The sequence below is a fragment of the Cherax quadricarinatus genome, chromosome 58, assembly GCF_038502225.1.
Source record: "Cherax quadricarinatus isolate ZL_2023a chromosome 58, ASM3850222v1, whole genome shotgun sequence".
In the NCBI taxonomy this organism is placed as follows: domain Eukaryota; kingdom Metazoa; phylum Arthropoda; class Malacostraca; order Decapoda; family Parastacidae; genus Cherax; species Cherax quadricarinatus.
This window is the reverse complement of record NC_091349.1, coordinates 12,424,826-12,448,042: the sequence shown is the minus strand read 5'-3', so window position 1 is coordinate 12,448,042 and position 23,217 is coordinate 12,424,826. Positions and strand designations below refer to the sequence as shown.

Sequence of the window (23,217 nt, the reverse complement as noted above, 5' to 3'; positions counted from 1 at the left end):
ATTTTGCTGCCAATCCCACATACGGTTTGCTGGTGGATACTGGACATCATAGGCTGGTTGTGCAGGTGGTTGTGGTTGTGGTGGGCTGGTGGCTGGCGCTCCACTTTGTCCTTGAACTGACGAGTCAGCAGCGTGGGTCCCAGCGTGGCCTGGCGAGTCACGCATGGCGGTGCCACTACCATCACCACTAACACCATCCACTGATGCCTGTGGTCTATCCATGCCAAGTGTAGCCACATCATCCTCACTATCACTACCTAAAACTGGTGTTGGGCCACGGGATGTACTCCGGGATGTACTCCGTCCCCTGGGCATAGCATAGGGTACACTACCCGAGCGCACGTGGCGGCGAACATACCGATGCTTCACTGGTGAATATGATTCCTCACTATCACTACTCGAATGATCGTCGAGCGCAATAAAATCACAGTCCACGTCACTATCATCATCATTACTGAAGTCAGAGGCCTGGCCACGCAAAAATATTAGTTTTCTCTTGCGATGAGGAACAACCGACCATGAGTCACGAGTGCCCACACCAGAGGTAGAAGGTTGAGGATCGTCAGGGTTTTCTGCACTATTATTGATATCCTGGTCATTCTTTTCAGTCACTAACTGATCAAAGCCGTAGAATTCATCTTCATTTCCACTTCCATCAGTGTCAGAACTATCAGATAGGAAGAGGAGAGTCCCAATTTTCCGGGGAGTGAGAGCTGACTTGCGACGAGGCATGGTGAACAAGGGTAACTGAGCCGGCGTTCCCACAATGCTATGCGGGCGCCTAGATTTTTTGTTTATGGCGCACACCCACCACGCAGACCCGTTCTCTCACATGTAGGCCTATGAGCGTTTTCGCGATAAATTTGACGGCGCTAGAATTTTGGTGTAGATCTACGGTTTGGACACTCAACATAAAGCCGTTGATCTATGGGACGGACCCTGAAAGGGTTAAGATATACACATGGTCACAGTTTTGTTTTTCCCATCATGCCCTGTGTGGGGTAGGATTTCTTTTTTTTTATATGGTACACACATCACATATACCCATTTTCTCATAATTAGGCCAAAATTTACCATGCATAGGTACAGTGAGCTGAGCTCATCACGTAGTTCTACGGTATGGAGCCCAAGCTCAAAGCTATAGCACTAATGCACAGGCCACAAAAGGGCTAATAAAATGTTATTCATATTTACATCAAAAAAAGTATATGAAAAAAAATGTTAGTGCAGCTCTGACTGGGTTCATGTACCAAAAAGTGGCTCGGGCATGAAAACTTTTCCATTCAGGTATTTGTATATACTTGGGAGATCCACTTGCAGTCTGGCTCAATACGAGGTATGCTAAATTAGCCCTCTTAACCTTAACAGAGGACTTAAAAAATTGGGTATTAACTTTACAAGTCACTGGCAGCGTATTAGCTGCGTTTTCTAATGACAAAGTACAGTGGAACCTTGACTTACAAATGCTTCAACATACGAGTTTTTCGAGTTACAAGCCATCCCTCAGTCGATTTTTTGCTCTGAGTTACGAGCCAAAATCTGAGTTACGAGCGAGTTTCAGAACGCCGCCACTAGTTGGCGCAGCGAAAGCCACAACATCTGCTCAGCAGTGTACATGTTTACCTTGCCATTGATGCATTTCTCGTGTTGTGCTTGCATTTTGTGCAGTTATTTTTCCAAATTTCTTTATTCTAACCATGGGTCCTAAGAAAGCAAGTGCAAAGGACAGTGCTGAGAAGAAAAAGAGGATGATGTCCATTGAATTAAAGAATGAAATCACAGATAAACACGAGTGAGGTGTGTGGGCTGTGGACTTAACCAGGCAGTACCAGCGTAGTACTTCTATGACATGTATACTAAAGCAGGAGTCGATACAAGCTATAGCGCCAGCCAAGCGATAAAGTGTAGCAAGTAGCTTATCTTTTCCACCCTCCACCTCTGCCAACATCTGTTCTCCAAAGTAAATATGTACACTTTATAAAACCAGTTTATTTCTTTACATTATTTTTTTATTATGGTTTTATACAATATTTATTTATTAATACAGTGTTTCAGTGTTTTCCTTAAGAAACTAGTGATCTAGTGCAGTTAGCCTCACAAGCACTATTTTCAGAAGGGAAAGAATGAGGAGATGAGGTCAGAGCAGGAGTGGCCACCACCACTAGTCACAATGATATTTTATTCATTCTAGAGTATATATCATGTTTCTACATTATTTATATTGTTTATTATGTCATATTAGATGAATTGTGATAGATAAATAAGCCACAGAGTTAATATTAGCGTTATATTGAAGTATTTTCTCCTGCCTCCTGAGACCAGGAATTCTGCTGGAACGGATTAATGGCATTTCAATTAATTTCAGTGAGCAAAGCCAATTTGGTATACGAGCAAGGTCATGAAACAGATTAAACTCTTAAGTCAAGGTACCACTGTATATATGTTGTAAGATCCCAACAGGATCAGTGCATTACCGTAATTATTTTTTTTAGTACACAGGCCGTCTCCCACCAAGGCAGGGTGACCCAATAAAGAAACACTTTCACCATCATTCACATCACTGTCTTGCCAGAGGCATATCTATATGACAATTCAGACATTCCACCAAACAAATATCTCTAACCCCTCCTTCAGAGGGCAGGCATTGTACCTCCCACCTTAAGAACTCTAGTCTGCCTAACCAGTTTCCCTGAATCCCTTCACAAAATTTTACCTTGTTCATACAGTGGACCCTCGTTTTACTAAGGCTCGAAAGTCGTAATTTTCAGAAATCGTAACTTTTTTTCATCAAAACATTGACTTGCAAATCGTCGTTTGTCTGGGATGTGTACATACAGCCCCGATACGCCTCGCACTCCATTCCCAGCCAGTGTGCCATTGTTTATCAATGAGTGAGGATGATCCCACGAGTTCATACGATACATTTCATAATATTCAATTCGTTTTAGTGCTTGGAACTGCTAAATAAGTCACCATGGCTCCAAAGAAAGCTTCTAGTGCCAGCCCTTTGGTAAAGAATGTGAGAAACACACATAATTTAAGAAAAAGTTTGTAGATAAATATGAAAGTATTGGTGGTAGAGTGGTAGCAGTTGTGATAGTGGTAGAGGGTGCCTTCTTCAGTGATTCAGTAATTCTACCAACTCCTCCAATGTTGTTGGAGTTAAATAGGGCTACAGAAAACACTGGCACCTCAGCTGCTGCTTCACCACCATTATCGACGGCTTATGCTCTCAGTGGCCCTTATACACCAAACAGAACACCTCTTGTTTCATTCATAATGATTTTATTCATTCTAGAGTATATTCCATGTTTCTATATTATTAATATTGTTTATTATGTCATATTAGTTTAATTGTGATAGATAAATAAGCCATAGAGTTGATATTAGTGTCATTCTCCAATAATAAACTCTCCTCGCCTCGCCTCCCCTCCCCTCCCTCTGCCTCATCTGCTATACACCAAGATTCTTCAATAAAGGTAAGTGCAATGTTAAATGTTCATTTATACATTTTATTAGTGCTTTACATTTATTCAACATTCTTTTCTGCATGTAACTATATTTAAGCTAGGGAAGTGACCCCTGAAGTGCCCTAGAGTCCCTATGGAGGGGGGATTCCCCTTCCAAACAATAACCTCTCTTTCCTCTTCCCTGTCTTAAATTCATCAACAACAGCCTTCAATAAAGGTAACTGTCATGTTGAATGTTCATTCTTTTGTGCATGTAAATCTATCTAAGGTAAAAAAAAAAAATTTTTTCGTTGATACTTCTGGATGTCTGGAATGAATTAATTGAATTTACATTATTTCTTATGGGGAAAATGGACTCGCAAATGGTAAACTTCGATAATAGTCACACTCTCTGGAACGGATTAATTATGAAAAATGAGGGTCCACTGTACTTCACAGCTCGTCATGTCCCAAAAACCATCTGCCTCACTAATTCCTATCTAACATGCTCACACTTGCTTGCTGGATGTCCAAACCCCCTCACACACAAAACCTACTATATCCCCCTCCTTCACTCCTATCCTAGGATGCCTCCTACCCCCACTGTCTCTCCACTAGATTTATACACCCTCCAAGTCATTTTATTTTGCCCCCCCTCCTCTCTAAATAACCAAATCACCTCAACAACCCCTCTGGAGAATACTTTCAGTAACCACACCTCCTCCTAATCTCCAAACTACAAATTTTATGCATAATATTTACACCATACATTGCCCTAAGACATGTCTCCACTGCCGCCAACCTCCTCGCCGCAACATACACAACCCTAGCTTCACCCCCAAACAAGTGTTGGTACTGCTATACTCTCATACATTCCCCTGTCTCACATACAAGCTAAATTACAAAGCTCCTGCTTCTTAATACCACTTTCACAGCTTATCTCCAACTGCTCCTTAAATACCTACTAAAACCCCTCCCATCCATCCCAGATTTAACCAAATTTTTTATTAACCTAATGATCAAGTAGTTAATATACCCCATTTTACAAGTGGAAAATATGATACTGAATAAAAAAGATGACAACTTATCAACTTACCTGTTGTCTCATCTGATTCAACTGAGCCTGAGTTTCTTCATGTCTCAGGTCAATGCTCTCAGCTGCTGTTTTCTTGGCATTTTTCACTTCTAATTCAGTAGCCTCTTTAATCTTAGCTATTTCTGCCTCTGCATTCATTTTTGCCTCATCAATCTAGAATTACATTTAAATATGTTAACTTAAGAGTTCAGGAAAAAGTAAACACCATAGGATAAAAAGTGTTACAAGCAAGAAAGCAATATTTTCTTTAGTTATTATGTATCAACACATTAAGAGCATCTGAGCTGTTAGGTCAGTGCACCTCTGGCAAGGCAGTGATGGAGCAAGTGGTGGTAAAAGTGTTTCTTCAGGTCACCCTATCTTAGCGGGAGACAATCAATGTATTAAAAAAATGATGCTTGTTATTAATAAGCAATGATAAATGCACCACATCATAATAAAAATTTATAAAATATTTCATGCACAACACATGATATAAATGTTCAAGAAGCATAGACACCACATGCTTGTTGAAAAATAAATCTGATAAAGAAAGAAAAGAATTTGAATTTTCAATCAAATCTCCTTCATATCTTTAGCCTTGCTCAATCTTTTGCGAAGGGGGACACACACACATTCAATAGCTGTCTTCCCAGAGGAGCGCAGACATCACTAGTTAACCCTTTGACTGTTTTGGTCGTATATATACGTCATAAGAGGTACCGTGTTTGACGTACATATACTCAAATTCTAGCGGCTTAAATCAAGCAGGAGAAAGCTGGTAGGCCCACATGTGAGAGAATGGGTCTGTGTGGTCAGTGTGCACCATATAAAAAATATCCTGGAGCACGCAGTGCATGACGAGAAAAAAAAACGCCGACCATTTTTTTAATTAAAATGCAGACTTTGTGGTCTATTTTCGTATAGTATTTATGGTTGTATTCTCATTTTCTTGGTCTCATTTGATAGAATGGAAAACATATTATAGAAATAGAGGTGGTTTTGATTGGCTTTGCTATAAGAAGAACCTAGAAATGGAGCTCAAACTAGGGGAAATGTTTGACTTTTGCCGGTGTTCAAAAGTAAACAAATGTTGTCATTGTCCAATTAGTGTCCAACTCGCCATTCTAATATGCAGTCATGAATGGGTTGATATTATTTGTACAATTATTACAATATAGCAGTAGTCTGCATAATAGTAAATCTTTTATTCTTTGTTTAAAAAAAATTCAAAATAGAAAGCAAGAGTAATATCAGAGGGGCCTGAAGACATGACTGATGAACAAAGAAAATGTTATTTTAGAGCCAGGAATGTCGGCATTGTTCATTCTGGACCTTATTTTGAAATTGTCATATTTTTTAATTTTCATGAAATTGGTCAAATTGCAAATTTCTGATCACGTTGTTGGGTAGTTGAAATCGGTAAATGGGCAGTTTCTTGTAGTCAATTGATAGAAAAAAGGGAGTTCTAAAGAAAAAGCTACGAGCTTGGTCGACTGGAACAATGGAATTAACCGAAAATAGGGCTCAAAGTGGGTGAAATCGCCAATTTGTAAATATCGCCGAGGTCGCTAACTTCGCGAGAGCGTAATTCTGTCAGTTTTCCATTGAATTTCAGGTTTTTTTTTTTTTGTGTCATTACAATCGGGAAAAGATTCTCTATCATTTCATAAGAATTTTTTTTTTTTTTTTTTTTTTTTTTTAAATTTTGCAACACCAGGAGACCTCAGGAATAGGGGTTGCGACAGTCAAGGGGTTAAAATAACCCTCTGAACAGCAAAATTTCCCACCCTTCCTCGAAAGTGCAGGATCTATTTTATTACCTCCAGAACTCAAGTCTGGCCAACTGACTTCTCTAAATCCCTTTATATCCCTTGATAACACTCCCACAGAATTAAATCCTAACCCTTAACCCTTTGAGGGTCGACAGGCCCTCTCCGAAACTCGTTCTCAGGGTCGGCCAAATTTAAAAAAAAAAATTATTTTCTCTTATGAAAAGATAGAGAATCTTTTCCCGATCATAAAGACACCAAAAGTTTGAAATTTGATAGAAAACTTACGAAATTATGCTCTCGCAAAGTTAGCGGTCTCGGCGATGTTTACGCATCGGCGATTTTGCCCACTTTGAGCCCCATTTTCGGCCAATTTCGCTGTACTAGTCGACAAAAAACATGAATATTTCGCTAGAACTCCAATTTTTCTATCGAATGGGTGCAAGAAACCACCCATTTACGAAATTCAACTATCCAGTACAGTGGTCAGAATTTAGCAATTTTGCCAATTTCACACAAATTTCAAAAGATGCCAATTTCCGAATAGGGTCCAGAATAAACAAGAAAGACATTCCTGGCACTAAAATGACATTTCCTCTAGTCATTAGTCACGTCTCAAGGCCCCTCTTATATTCTTTTGCTTTCCATTTTGAATTTTTCTTCTCACAAAAAATATAAGATTTACTGTTATGCAGACTACTGCATTAGTGTAAAAAATGGTATAAATATTATTGGTGCACTTGTGAAAGAATATTAGACTCACCAGTTGACGTGTATTGCACGCTTGGCACGATTTGTTTACTTTTGAAGTTTGGTAAAAATCGAACATTTCTGCTACTTTGAGCTCAATTTCAAGGCACCTTTCATTGTAAAACCAGCCAAAATCATCTCAATTTCTGTAATATGTCTTCCATTCTATAAAATGAGACCAAGAAAACTAGAATACAACAATAAATACCATACGAAAATACACTGCAAAGTCGCTGATTTATTCCAAAAAAATGGTCAAAGTTTTTTTTTTCTCATTATGCACTGTGTGCTGCAGGATTTTTTTTAGACTGTGCACACTGACCACATAGACCCATTCTTTCATATGAAGGCCTACCAGCTTTCTCCCACTAGATTTGAGGCCGCTAGAATTTATGCGTACTAGTACGTCAAAAACCCCTACGCGTAAGACGTACTAGTACGACGAAAACCCTCAAAGGGTTAAACGATCCAAATAGATCGACGTTCAAATCCGTAGTGCTCCAAAAGTAGATCTATGTTTTTACATATTTTCAAATACAGTGGACCTCCGAGTTTCGTGATTAATCCGTTCCAGAGAGCCTGCCAAAAATCTAAATTCACAAAACTCGAAACCCTTTTCCCCATAAGAAATAATGGAAATAAAATAAATCGGTTCCAGACACCCAAAAATATTAAAAAAATTTTTTTTTTTTTTTCAAATTAAATAGACTTGTATACTGAAATCAATGAGAAATCAAGTACATGCATATAAAAAATAACAACATTACACTTACCTTTAATGAAGACTTCTGGGTGGATAGAAGACGGGAGGAGGGGTCAGGAGGAAGGTGTACACTATTGTTTGGAAGGAGAATCTCATTCCACTAGGACTTTAGGTAGCAAGTCCTTATCTGGGGTTACTTCCCTTCTTTTAATGCCACTGGGAACAACTTGAGAGTCACTGGACCCCTGTCACACAAAATATCTGTCCAGAGGTGTATTTTTCTGGTGTTTCTTTAAGATTTTCCTGAAGTGGGACACAACACTGTCATTGTACATGTTGCAGATATGGCTTGTTTCAGCTTGGTCAGGGTGATACTTTTCAACAAAACTTTGCAACTCATTCCACTTTGCACAAATCACCTTAATCTTTGAAGAAGGCACCTCATCCACTCCCTCTTCCTCCTCTTCTGAAGCAAGTTCCTCGGCTGTGGTCTGATGCTATTCCAGTTGAAGCTCTTGCAGTTCGTCAGTGGTTAGCTCTTCCCTGTGCTCCTCCACCAACTCTTCCACATCCCCGTCACTCACCTCCAACCCCATGGACTTGCCCAATACCACAACACCTTCCACAACAGGCAGAGGGTCGGCAGGGACAGGGTCTGCCTCAAACCCTTCAAAATCCCTCTGGGTCGTGTTCCTCACTTTATTTACCAAAGGGCTTGCACTAGCTTTCCTTGGGTCCATGACGACTTATTTAGCAGTTGCAAGCACAAAAAGCAATGGATTATTATGAAATGTATTGCATGAACCTGCGAGGTGATGGTCACGTATTGGTAAACAATGGCACACTGAGCGTGAATGGCGTGGGAGACTGGCTTGGTGTGCGCGGTGACGGGCGGACGGGTACCAGACAGGCGCCAAAACACGAGTCTAATCATGAAACTAGAGGCCAAATTTTGCCAAAAAAACTCGCCGAAGGTCGAATTTCACAAAAGTCGAGGCTGCCGAAACTCGAGGGTCCACTGTATAATAAAAAAATATGTAATAAGTTTTTTTTACACATTTTCAAATGTAAAAAAAAAAAAAAATGTACATTTTTTTTACAAACTTTCAAATGTTGAAAAAACATATATATACGTTTGGACCGTTTAAGGGTTAAAAAGTACTTCTCTCCACTCTTGCTGGATGCTCTAACCCCTACCAAAAACTTTCTTCACCCACTTCCCTCAAGCCCTTCAGTGACATTCCTTACCCCTCCTTCCTTCCACCTCAGATTTATACACCCTCTGTCATCCATTTCTACTCCATCCTTTCTAAATACCCAAATCCCCTAAACAATCCATCCCATTTCCTTTGAAGTATACCTTCATAACCCCACACCATATTCAAATTTTTGCACTCTTAATTCTCTGCATAATATTCCCTTTGCCCTCAAGCATGACATCTTCACTGCCTCCAGCTTCCTCCTTGCTGCAATACTTAAAGACCATGCTTCACACCCATATAAAGTGTGTTGACAACCTACCCAGATGTTGCAAATGTTTAATTCATCAAAAGTATTGGTCCCATAACACTAACACATTCCCATTATTACCTCCATAAACTTCTTTCCACAGACACCTCAATACATCACATACCTCATTCTCCTAGTTTAATTTATGACTCCCCCTTGTTGCTCAAAGAGCCATCTGTCAACACATTCACTCTCAAATATCAATCATAGCCTACACATTTTATTTCTCTCATCTTGCTCTTTTCTATATAAAAAAGTATAACATCTATAATGATGCTTATGTGTGCCTCAGGAGACAAGTATGGGGTAGAAATTATTCAGCCTTTCTTAAACTTTTAAGGGACTACTTGTCAAGTCCTGTAGTGATCTACTCACTGCAATAGGCATAATCTTCCTGCTCTAAAGCCATGTTGACCAATGTTGTTGAGTTTGTCACTTGAAAAACTAGTCATCTGAATACAAACTCAAAGGCTCACATACCTCCACAAAACTATTAGGCCTTCATACAGTCCCTTCTCACATATACATCACTTGCTCTCTGGCTGCCAAGTTCAACGTCCTGAAGCTACAGCAAATTGAATGTGAGACAGCAGGACTTCGCTACAAGTGACTCTGCACCAGCGGTGGCATCCTGGCATTCAATGTCTTTTTGAAGAAACTCAGCAACATGAAGCTCGATCAACTCGAGACTTCCCTCAACTCGTTGAAAACCAACCTCCACAAGTGTCAGTTGCCCTCAACACAAACTCTTCCCCACATACACACTATAACCCTGCTCCTCCTCTATATGTCTAGCTTCTAACTTAAGCCTCATGCCCAGCCACCTGCAGTAGACCTTGGAAAACATCCTTTCAACCCATCACACTCCCAACCCTACCAAGCTATGCAACAGGTAAACCATACCATGGGTGGGGTTTGAACCCGCGGTCAGAGGTATGGTTTGTTTGTAATCGTGTCATTACGATTTCATGAGCTATGCAACAGGTCAAAGCAACTATTATGCCTTTGACATACTAAGTTCCAAGAGAAGTATCCTAACTTCCTCAATAGTCTCTTCAGTTTTAAACAGATACTTTCAATTCATTATTTCCTCCACCTCCAGTACTGATTCTGACTCGCTTAAAAATAAACCGAGAAAACTTCTACTGTAGTTAATGCATTCTTCTCTCTCATCTCTTATGAGTATTCCTTCTCTCCTTTGGTTTTCACCTGATCCTTTATTACTACTGTCCTGAAGTGCCAGTGAAGTACCTCTGATTCAGAGTTTACTTTGATGAATGTATATTTTGTATTAGCTCTTTGGCAGTTCTCATTGTTTTCAAGTATTCTTACTGCCTTTGTTTTTCATAAAACTGATCACTTCCTGAGTTTTCACAACTAACCCATAAATTGGAAGGGAATCTTTTACACATTCTGGTCCTTCCTACCATTATCAAATTACAGCAGAGACCGAAATGGGAAGAAAGCCAGAGAACAGGTCAGGTGAAACAGTTAAGAGAGTCAAAAGAAATATCAGGTAAAGATAATTCCAGTACATAGGTGACAATCAGTGAGGATTAAGCCAAGAGCAGGTAGTTATGCATGTTCTGAAGATTAGAGCATTTAACAAGGCACTGAGAAAGGGAAGCATCTGACAAAATCGCTTCTAAAATTCACATTTGTGTAATGTATAGAGAATGGGTTCAAAAATGATGGCATCTATGAAGCCTAAAAGTATTCATTCCCTCCATTCAACTTCACAGTTGCTGATGGCAAATTATATTACATTATTGAAGGAATTTTAGTGCTTAATGTCAATACTTCAGCTCACAATCTTAAATAACACATTTAAATGCTACATACATACTTTACAAGAGGATAAAGACCAAGGACAACAGGCATTTGAAAATCCTATATTTTTTTTTTTTTTTTTTTTTTTTTTTTTTTTTTTTAATGTTCAGTCTTAAAGGTTTTCTAAGATTTTCATAGTTTCTGTATAGTTTTATGGTAATTTAGGCCAGATCCCCGTTAGTTTGGAAAACTCATTTTCAGTTCTAAATAAATCATGAGAATTTAACAACAGATGTTCAGATTACAGCTAGTAGTGCTCAAGAAAAAGCTACACATCTGATGAAGAGGGGGCCCTGACTGAGGCCAAAACATACTGCCCAGATCTAAATGTTACAATGTGTGCATTTTAGTACTTTTATACTAACATATCAGAGTCAACAAGTTGACTGCCATACCTCTAGTTTAGCTGCTGCTTGTATTTTCTCTACCTGCAAACTGGCCTCTTCCTTGGCAGTCTTGATTGATGCTGCTGTCTCACACTTCAGGCACTCCATGTCTGCAGTGATCTTGCTGACTTGGCCTCTCATATCAGTTACCTCAGCTTCCATTGAATTTATGCCTAAAAATATGTTAAACTATTATTTTTCTTATAAAAATACATAAAAAAACATTAAGTTTTATAACAAATACTGCATGCACTTAAGACAAAATATAAATAAATATAAGAAATGAAGAAAGTGTTCACCACAAAAAAATCACAATATCGTAGAACAAGTCACAAACTAGAAATGAAACTCAGGCGACAATTTCATTGTAGACCTTCATGACTCATCTTAACAATGGTCCAGGAAGGACATCAATGTCACTTAAATCTTCTTTCTTTCAACACACCGGCTGTATCCCACCGAGGTGGGGTGGCCCAAAAGGAAAAACGAAAGTTTCTCCTTTTACATTTAGTAATATATACAGAAGAGGTTACTAGCCCCTTGCTCCCGGCATTTTAGTCGCCTCTTACAACACGCATGGCTTACGGAGGAAGAATTCTGTTCCACTTTCCCATGGAGGTAAGAGGAAATAAACAAGAACAAGAACTAGTAAGAAAAATGGAAGAAAACCCAGAGGGGTGTGTATATACATATATGCTTGTACATGTATGTGTAGTGTGACCTAAGTGTAAGTAGAAGTAGCAAGACGTACCTGAAACCTTGCATGTTTATGAGAGAAAAATGGACACCAACAATCCTACCATCATGTAAAACAATTATAGGTTACAGGTTTCTGTTTTACACTCACTTGGCAGGACGGCAGTACCTCCCTGGGCGGTTGCTGTCTACCAACCTACTACCTAGGTGTCACTTAAATATCATCTTAAATTTGTGGGCGAGTGTTTTCTGTTAATTAAGATACAGTAAACTTTCTACTCAATGGACTAACAGGGAGAGGGGCAGGTGGCTGGTAATGATGGCTGTGGTGGAGAAGATTATTTTGAAGTGATTATAACAATAACAGACAATTCTGTAATGAATGTACTTTATCTGCCGATTCTGAATCAAGTGACCCTGATTTTGTCCCAAATTTCCAAGTCCATTAAAGCATAAGCTTCTGTCTCCTTTGTGTGGGTTATTTATGTAGAGTGTGTTAAATCAAGGTTTGTGATATCAAGAGTTTACTGTACTTTGGGGTATGCAGATGACAAAAGTAAGATACAGGCATGAAGATTTAATTACTACTGTATAAACAAAGAACTGAATAAAACAACTAAACATGTTTCCAACAGCATCAAAAATGGCTTAAATATGGCATTGACATGAGAGAATGGGTCTATGTGGTGTGTGGACAATATAAAAAAAATCCTGTTCCACGTAATGCATGACAATTTTTTTTTTTTTTTTAACATGCCGGCCATCTCCCACCAAGGCAGAGCGAACCAAAAAAAGAAAACACTTTCCACGAAGTACTACCGTCCTGCCAGATGACTGTGAAACAAAAACCTGTAACTGTTTTGCATGATGGTAGGATTGCTGGTTTCTTTTTCTGTCTCATAAACACGCTAAGATAACAGGGATATCTTGCTACTCCTACTTACACTTTGGTCACACTTCACAGACACGCACATGCATATATATATATACATACATCTAGGTTTTTCTCCTTTTTCTAAATAGCTCTTGTTCTTTTTTATTTCTTCTATTGTCCATGGGGAAGTGGAAAAGAATCTTTCCTCCGTAAGTCATGCGTGTCGTATGAGGCGACTAAAATGCCGGGAGCAATGGGCTAGTAACCCCTTCTCCTGTATACAATTACTAAAAAAGAGAAGAAGAAAAACTTTATAAAACTGGGTTGCTTAAATGTGCGTGGATGTAGTGCGGATGACAAGAAACAGATGATTGCTGATGTTATGATTGAAAAGAAGTTGGATGTCCTGGCCCTAAGCAAAACAAAGCTGAAGGGGGTAGGAGAGTTTCAGTGGGGGGAAATAAATGGGATTAAATCTGGAGTATCTGAGAGAGTTAGAGCAAAGGAAGGGGTAGCAGTAATGTTAAATGATCAGTTATGGAAGGAGAAAAGAGAATATGAATGTGTAAATTCAAGAATTATGTGGATTAAAGTAAAGGTTGGATGCGAGAAGTGGGTCATAATAAGCGTGTATGCACCTGGAGAAGAGAGGAATGCAGAGGAGAGAGAGAGATTTTGGGAGATGTTAACCCTTTCAGGGTCCAAGGCCCAAATCTGGAGTCACGCACCAGTGTCCAAGGATTTTCAAAAAAAAAATTTGTTATTTTTTCTTATGAAATCGTAGAGAATCTTTTTGTGAAGGTAATAAAACAAAAAGTACGAAATTTGGTGGAAAATTGACGAAATTATGCTCTCGCGAATTTTGATGTGTCAGCGATATTTACGAATCGGCGATTTTGCCGACTTTGACTCCCATTTTAGGCCAATTACATTATTCCAATCAACCAAATTCTTAGCTATTTCACTAGTATTACTTCTATTCTATCGATTGAGCACAAGAAATCGCCAAGTCAACTGTTTCAACTACAAAATAAAGTGATCGGAAATTGTTAATTTGGCCAATTTAACACAAAGTTCAAAATATTCCAATTTCAAAATAGGGTCCAGAATGAACAATGTAGGCATTCCTGGCACTAAACTAACATTTCCTCTGTTCATTAGTTATGTTTTGAGGCTTTACAAATAAATTCCATTTTGATTTTTTATTCACATAATGAATTTTTATTCACACCAAAAAATAGAAGATTTACTGTTATGCAATACTGTAATAATTGTATAAATATCATCACCATATTTGTGAATGTATATTAGACCAACCAGCTGACGTGTATTAGACGTGTGAGGTCGTTTGTTTACTCTTGAATATCGGCAAAAATTTAACATTTCCGCTACTTTGAGCTCAGTTTCAAGCCATTTCCAATGCTAAAACCAATCAAAATCATCTCTATTTCTGTAATATGTCTTCCATTCTATCAAATGAGACCAAGAAATCGCAAATACAACTATAAAAAACATACGAAAAAACACTGCAAAGTTGCTGTTTTAATCAAAAAATCATGATTTCATTTTTTTTCTCTCATTTTACACAGTGTGCTGCAGGATCTGTTTTATGTGGTGCACACATACCACATAGATGTATTCTCTCATATCTAGGCCCAAATGTACCACTCACAGTTTATCAGAGTGAGCTGAGCTCATGGCGTAGATCTACGGTTTGGACCCTGAACGTACAGCCGTAGATCTACGGGACGGACCCTGAAAGGGTTAAGTGAATGTATAGGAGCCTTTGAACCAAGTGAGAGAGTAATTGTGGTAGGGGACTTGAATGCTAAAGTAGGAGAAACTTTTAGAGAGGGTGTGGTAGGTAAGTTTGGGGTGCCAGGTGTAAATGATAATGGGAGCCCTTTGATTGAACTTTGTATAGAAAGGGGTTTAGTTATAGGTAATACATATTTTAAGAAAAAGAGGATAAATAAGTATACACGATATGATGTAGGGCGAAATGACAGTAGTTTGTTGGATTATGTATTGGTAGATAAAAGACTGTTGAGTAGACTTCAGGATGTACATGTTTATAGAGGGGCCACAGATATATCAGATCACTTTCTAGTTGTAGCTACACAGAGTAAAAGGTAGATGGGATACAAGGAGAATAGAAGCATCAGGGAAGAGAGAGGTGAAGGTTTATAAACTAAAAGAGGAGGCAGTTAGGGTAAGATATAAACAGCTACTGGAGGATAGATGGGCTAATGAGAGCATAGGCAATGGGGTCGAAGAGGTATGCGGTAGGTTTAAAAATGTAGTGTTAGAGTGTTCAGCAGAAGTTTGTGGTTACAGGAAAGTGGGTGCAGGAGGGAAGAGGAGCGATTGGTGGAATGATGATGTAAAGAGAGTAGTAAGGGAGAAAAAGTTAGCATATGAGAAGTTTTTACAAAGTAGAAGTGATGCAAGGAGGGAAGAGTATATGGAGAAAAAGAGAGAAGTTAAGAGAGTGGTGAAGCAATGTAAAAAGAGAGCAAATGAGAGAGTGGGTGAGATGTTATCAACAAATTTTGTTGAAAATAAGAAAAAGTTTTGGAGTGAGATTAACAAGTTAAGAAAGCCTAGAGAACAAATGGATTTGTCAGTTAAAAATAGGAGAGGAGAGTTATTAAATGGAGAGTTAGAGGTATTGGGAAGATGGAGGGAATATTTTGAGGAATTGTTAAATGTTGATGAAGATAGGGAAGCTGTGATTTCGTGTATAGGGCAAGGAGGAATAACATCTTGTAGGAGTGAGGAAGAGCCAGTTGTGAGTGTGGGGGAAGTTCGTGAGGCAGTAGGTAAAATGAAAGGGGGTAAGGCAGCCGGGATTGATGGGATAAAGATAGAAATGTTAAAAGCAGGTGGGGATATAGTTTTGGAGTGGTTGGTGCAATTATTTAATAAATGTATTGGAAGAGGGTAAGGTACCTAGGGATTGGCAGAGAGCATGCATAGTTCCTTTGTATAAAGGCAAAGGGGATAAAAGAGAGTGCAAAAATTATAGGGGGATAAGTCTGTTGAGTGTACCTGGTAAAGTGTATGGTAGAGTTATAATTGAAAGAATTAAGAGTAAGACGGAGAATAGGATAGCAGATGAACAAGGAGGCTTTAGGAAAGGTAGGGGGTGTGTGGACCAGGTGTTTACAGTGAAACATATAAGTGAACAGTATTTAGATAAGGCTAAAGAGGTCTTTGTGGCATTTATGGATTTGGAAAAGGCGTATGACAGGGTGGATAGGGGGGCAATGTGGCAGATGTTGCAAGTGTATGGTGTAGGAGGTAGGTTACTGAAAGCAGTGAAGAGTTTTTACGAGGATAGTGAGGCTCAAGTTAGAGTATGTAGGAAAGAGGGAAATTTTTTCCCAGTAAAAGTAGGCCTTAGACAAGGATGTGTGATGTCACCGTGGTTGTTTAATATATTTATAGATGGGGTTGTAAGAGAAGTAAATGCGAGGGCCTTGGCAAGAGGCGTGGAGTTAAAAGATAAAGAATCACACACAAAGTGGGAGTTGTCACAGCTGCTCTTTGCTGATGACACTGTGCTCTTGGGAGATTCTGAAGAGAAGTTGCAGAGATTGGTGGATGAATTTGGTAGGGTGTGCAAAAGAAGAAAATTAAAGGTGAATACAGGAAAGAGTAAGGTTATGAGGATAACAAAAAGATTAGGTGATGAAAGATTGAATATCAGATTGGAGGGAGAGAGTATGGAGGAGGTGAACGTATTCAGATATTTGGGAGTGGACGTGTCAGCGGATGGGTCTATGAAAGATGAGGTGAATCATAGAATTGATGAGGGAAAAAGAGTGAGTGGTGCACTTAGGAGTCTGTGGAGACAAAGAACTTTGTCCTTGGAGGCAAAGAGGGGAATGTATGAGAGTATAGTTTTACCAACGCTCTTATATGGGTGTGAAGCGTGGGTGATGAATGTTGCAGCGAGGAGAAGGCTGGAGGCAGTGGAGATGTCATGTCTGAGGGCAATGTGTGGTGTGAATATAATGCAGAGAATTCGTAGTTTGGAAGTTAGGAGGAGGTGCGGGATTACCAAAACTGTTGTCCAGAGGGCTGAGGAAGGGTTGTTGAGGTGGTTCGGACATGTAGAGAGAATGGAGCGAAACAGAATGACTTCAAGAGTGTATCAGTCTGTAGTGGAAGGAAGGCGGGGTAGGGGTCGGCCTAGGAAGGGTTGGAGGGAGGGGGTAAAGGAGGTTTTGTGTGCGAGGGGCTTGGACTTCCAGCAGGCATGCGTGAGCGTGTTTGATAGGAGTGAATGGAGACAAATGGTTTTTAATACTTGACGTGCTGTTGGAGTGTGAGCAAAGTAACATTTATGAAGGGATTCAGGGAAACCGGCAGGCCGGACTTGAGTCCTGGAGATGGGAAGTACAGTGCCTGCACTCTGAAGGAGGGGTGTTAATGTTGCAGTTTAAAAACTGTAGTGTAAAGCACCCTTCTGGCAAGACAGTGATGGAGTGAATGATGGTGAAAGTTTTTCTTTTTCGGGCCACCCTGCCTTGGTGGGAATCGGCCAGTGTGATAATAAAATGTATGAAAGAGGGGAAGGTACCTAGAGATTGGCAGAGAGCATGTATATTCCCTTCATATAAAGGGAAGGGGGACAAAAGAGATTGTAAAAATTATAGAGGAATAAGTTTACTGAGTATACCAGGAAAAGTGTACGGTAGGGTTATTGAAAGAATTAGAGGCAAGACAGAATGTATGATTGTGGATGAGCAAGGAGATTTTAGAGTGGGTAGGGGATGTGTAGACCAAGTGTTTACATTGAAGCATACATGTGAACAGTATTTAGATAAAGGTAGGGAAGTTTTTATTACATTTATGGATTTAGAAAAGGCATACAATAGTAGGTTGGTAGACAGCAACCACCCAGGGAGGTACTACCGTCCTGCCAAGTGAGTGTAAAACGAAAGCCTGTGATTGTTTTACATGATGGTAGGATTGCTGATGTCTTTTGTCTGTCTCATAAATATGCAAGATTACAGGCATGTCTTGCTACTTCTACTTACACTTAGGTCACACTACACATACATATACACATTTATTCATACACACTCATCTGAGTTTTCTTTGATTTTATCTTAATAGTTCTTGGTCTTATTAATTTTCCTTTTATATCCATGGGGAAGTGGAATAAGAATCTTTCCTCCGTAAGCCATGCGTGTTGTAAAAGTCAATTAAAATGCCGGGAACAATGGGCTAGTAACCCCTTTTCCTGTAAAGATTACTAAAAAGAATAAGAAGAAGAAAATTGTCAAAGTGGGAAGTCTGAATGTGCGTGGATGTTGTGCAGATGATAAGAAAGAGATGATTGCGGATGTTATGAATGAGAAAAAGCTGGATGTCCTGGCTTTAAGTGAAACAAAGCTGAAGGGGGTGGGAGAGTTTCAGTGGAGAGGAATAAATGGGATTAGGTCAGGGGTTTCAAATAGAGTTAGAGCTAAAGAAGGAGTAGCAATAATGTTGAAGGATAAGCTATGGCAGGAAAAGAGGGACTATAAATGTATTAATTCAAGGATTATGTGGAGTAAAATAAAGATTGGATGTGAAAAGTGGGTTATAATAAGCGCGTATGCACCTGGAGAAGAGAGAAGTGTAGAGGAGAGAGAGAGATTTTGGGAAATGTTGAGTGAATGCGTGGGGAGTTTTGAATCAAGTGTGAGAGTAATGGTGGTTGGGGATTTCAATGCTAAAGTGGGTAAAAATGTTATGGAGGGAGTAGTAGGTAAATTTGGGGTGCCAGGGGTAAATGTAAATGGGGAGCCTTTAATTGAGCTATGTGTAGAAAGAAATTTGGTAATAAGTAATACATATTTTATGAAAAAGAGGATAAATAAATATACAAGGTATGATGTAGCACGTAATGAAAGTAGTTTATTAGATTATGTATTGGTGGATAAAAGGTTGATGGGTAGGCTCCAGGATGTACATGTTTATAGAGGGGCAACTGATATATCGGATCATTATTTAGTTGTAGCTACAGTTAGAGTAAGAGGTAGATGGGAAAAGAGGAAGGTGGCAACAACAAGTAAGAGGGAGGTGAAAGTGTATAAACTAAGGGAGGAGGAAGTTCGGGTGAGATATAAGCGACTATTGGCAGAAAGGTGGGATAGTGCAAAGATGAGTAATGGGGGGGGTTGAAGAGGGTTGGAATAGTTTTAAAAATGCAGTATTAGAATGTGGGGCAGAAGTTTGTGGTTATAGGAGGGTGGGTGCAGGAGGAAAGAGGAGTGATTGGTGGAATGATGAAGTAAAGGGTGTGATAAAAGAGAAAAAGGTAGCTTATGAGAGGTTTTTACAAAGCAGAAGTGTTATAAGAAGAGCAGAATATATGGACAGTAAAAGAAAGGTAAAGAGAGTGGTGAGAGAGTGCAAAAGGAGAGCAGATGATAGAGTGGGAGAGGCACTGTCAAGAAATTTTAATGAAAATAAGAAAAAATTTTGGAGTGAGTTAAACAAGTTAAGAAAGCCAAGGGAAAATATGGATTTGTCAGTTAAAAACAGAGTAGGGGAATTAGTAGATGGGGAGATGGAGGTATTAGGTAGATGGTGAGAATATTTTGAGGAACTTTTAAATGTTAAGGAAGAAACAGAGGCAGTAATTTCATGCACTGGTCAGGGAGGTATACCATCTTTTAGGAGTGAAGAAGAGCAGAATGTAAGTGTGGGGGAGGTACGTGAGGCATTACGTAAAATGAAAGGGGGTAAAGCAGCTGGTACTGATGGGATCATGACAGAAATGTTAAAAGCAGGGGGGGATATAGTGATGGAGTGGTTGGTACTTTTGTTCAATAAATGTATGAAAGAGGGGAAGGTACCTAGGGATTGGCGGAGAGCATGTATAGTCCCTTTATATAAAGGGAAAGGGGACAAAACAGACTAAAAAATTTTTTTTTATTATTATTATCACACCGGCCGATTCCCACCAAGGCAGGGTGGCCCGAAAAAGAAAAACTTTCACCATCATTCACTCCATCACTGTCTTGCCAGAAGGGTGCTTTACACTACAGTTTTTAAACTGCAACATTAACACCCCTCCTTCAGAGTGCAGGCACTGTACTTCCCATCTCCAGGACTCAAGTCCGGCCTGCCGGTTTCCCTGAATCCCTTCATAAATGTTACTTTGCTCACACTCCAACAGCACGTCAAGTATTAAAAACCATTTGTCTCCATTCACTCCTATCAAACACGCTCACGCATGCCTGCTGAAAGTCCAAGCCCCTCGCACACAAAACCTCCTTTACCCCCTCCCTCCAACCCTACCTAGGCCGACCCCTACCCCGCCTTCCTTCCACTACAGACTGATACACTCTTGAAGTCATTCTGTTTCGCTCCATTCTCTCTACATGTCCGAACCACCTCAACAACCCTTCCTCAGCCCTCTGGACAACAGTTTTGGTAATCCCGCACCTCCTCCTAACTTCCAAACTACGAATTCTCTGCATTATATTCACACCACACATTGCCCTCAGACATGACATCTCCACTGCCTCCAGCCTTCTCCTCGCTGCAACATTCATCACCCACGCTTCACACCCATATAAGAGCGTTGGTAAAACTATACTCTCATACATTCCCCTCTTTGCCTCCAAGGACAAAGTTCTTTGTCTCCACAGACTCCTAAGTGCACCACTCACTCTTTTTCCCTCATCAATTCTATGATTCACCTCATCTTTCATAGACCCATCCGCTGACACGTCCACTCCCAAATATCTGAATACGTTCACCTCCTCCATACTCTCTCCCTCCAATCTGATATTCAATCTTTCATCACCTAATCTTTTTGTTATCCTCATAACCTTACTCTTTCCTGTATTCACCTTTAATTTTCTTCTTTTGCACACCCTACCAAATTCATCCACCAATCTCTGCAACTTCTCTTCAGAATCTCCCAAGAGCACAGTGTCATCGGCAAAGAGCAGCTGTGACAACTCCCACTTTGTGTGTGATTCTTTATCTTTTAACTCCACGCCTCTTGCCAAGACCCTCGCATTTACTTCTCTTACAACCCCATCTATAAATATATTAAACAACCACGGTGACATCACACATCCTTGTCTAAGGCCTACTTTTACTGGGAAAAAATTTCCCTCTTTCCTACATACTCTAACTTGAGCCTCACTATCCTCGTAAAAACTCTTCACTGCTTTCAGTAACCTACCTCCAACACCATACACTTGCAACATCTGCCACATTGCCCCCCTATCCACCCTGTCATACGCCTTTTCCAAATCCATAAATGCCACAAAGACCTCTTTAGCCTTATCTAAATACTGTTCACTTATATGTTTCACTGTAAACACCTGGTCCACACACCCCCTACCTTTCCTAAAGCCTCCTTGTTCATCTGCTATCCTATTCTCCGTCTTACTCTTAATTCTTTCAATTATAACTCTACCATACACTTTACCAGGTACACTCAACAGACTTATCCCCCTATAATTTTTGCACTCTCTTTTATCCCCTTTGCCTTTATACAAAGGAACTATGCATGCTCTCTGCCAATCCCTAGGTACCTTACCCTCTTCCATACATTTATTAAATAATTGCACCAACCACTCCAAAACTATATCCCCACCTGCTTTTAACATTTCTATCTTTATCCCATCAATCCCGGCTGCCTTACCCCCTTTCATTTTACCTACTGCCTCACGAACTTCCCCCACACTCACAACTGGCTCTTCCTCACTCCTACAAGATGTTATTCCTCCTTGCCCTATACACGAAATCACAGCTTCCCTATCTTCATCAACATTTAACAATTCCTCAAAATATTCCTTCCATCTTCCCAATACCTCTACCTCTCCATTTAATAACTCTCCTCTCCTATTTTTAACTGACAAATCCATTTGTTCTCTAGGCTTTCTTAACTTGTTAATCTCACTCCAAAACTTTTTCTTATTTTCAACAAAATTTGTTGATAACATCTCACCCACTCTCTCATTTGCTCTCTTTTTACATTGCTTCACCACTCTCTTAACTTCTCTCTTTTTCTCCATATACTCTTCCCTCCTTGCATCACTTCTACTTTGTAAAAACTTCTCATATGCTAACTTTTTCTCCCTTACTACTCTCTTTACATCATCATTCCACCAATCGCTCCTCTTCCCTCCTGCACCCACTTTCCTGTAACCACAAACTTCTGCTGAACACTCTAACACTACATTTTTAAACCTACCCCATACCTCTTCGACCCCATTGCCTATGCTCTCATTAGCCCATCTATCCTCCAATAGCTGTTTATATCTTACCCTAACTGCCTCCTCTTTTAGTTTATAAACCTTCACCTCTCTCTTCCCTGATGCTTCTATTCTCCTTGTATCCCATCTACCTTTTACTCTCAGTGTAGCTACAACTAGAAAGTGATCTGATATATCTGTGGCCCCTCTATAAACATGTACATCCTGAAGTCTACTCAACAGTCTTTTATCTACCAATACATAATCCAACAAACTACTGTCATTTCGCCCTACATCATATCGTGTATACTTATTTATCCTCTTTTTCTTAAAATATGTATTACCTATAACTAAACCCCTTTCTATACAAAGTTCAATCAAAGGGCTCCCATTATCATTTACACCTGGCACCCCAAACTTACCTACCACACCCTCTCTAAAAGTTTCTCCTACTTTAGCATTCAAGTCCCCTACCACAATTACTCTCTCACTTGGTTCAAAGGCTCCTATACATTCACTTAACATCTCCCAAAATCTCTCTCTCTCCTCTGCATTCCTCTCTTCTCCAGGTGCATACACGCTTATTATGACCCACTTCTCGCATCCAACCTTTACTTTAATCCACATAATTCTTGAATTTACACATTCATATTCTCTTTTCTCCTTCCATAACTGATCATTTAACATTACTGCTACCCCTTCCTTTGCTCTAACTCTCTCAGATACTCCAGATTTAATCCCATTTATTTCCCCCCACTGAAACTCTCCTACCCCCTTCAGCTTTGTTTCGCTTAGGGCCAGGACATCCAACTTCTTTTCATTCATAACATCAGCAATCATCTGTTTCTTGTCATCCGCACTACATCCACGCACATTTAAGCAACCCAGTTTTATAAAGTTTTTCTTCTTCTCTTTTTTAGTAATTGTATACAGGAGAAGGGGTTACTAGCCCATT

At 39.7% G+C, this 23,217-nt stretch overlaps 1 protein-coding gene and 1 long non-coding RNA gene across 8 annotated transcripts in view; one reads left to right on the top strand and one right to left on the bottom strand.

Moving 5' to 3' along the window:
- The window catches only part of LOC128697976 (centromere protein F), a 266,000-nt gene that overhangs the window by 181,388 nt on the left and 61,395 nt on the right, over positions 1–23,217 (bottom strand). For all 7 annotated transcript variants that reach the window (XR_011393629.1, XM_070097610.1, XM_070097611.1 and 4 more), the window contains exons 14-15: positions 11,484–11,647; positions 4,546–4,698 (exon numbers count right to left, since the gene is read on the bottom strand). Coding sequence is in view for 6 of the 7 variants with exons in the window: in XM_070097610.1 (XP_069953711.1) it covers positions 4,546–4,698; positions 11,484–11,647 (317 nt within the window). In the remaining variant the exon portion in view is untranslated. The remainder of the gene's footprint in view (positions 1–4,545; positions 4,699–11,483; positions 11,648–23,217) is intronic.
- Positions 1–23,217, top strand: part of LOC138854423 (uncharacterized) — a 147,889-nt gene that overhangs the window by 78,195 nt on the left and 46,477 nt on the right. The gene's annotated exons all lie outside the window — the stretch shown is intronic.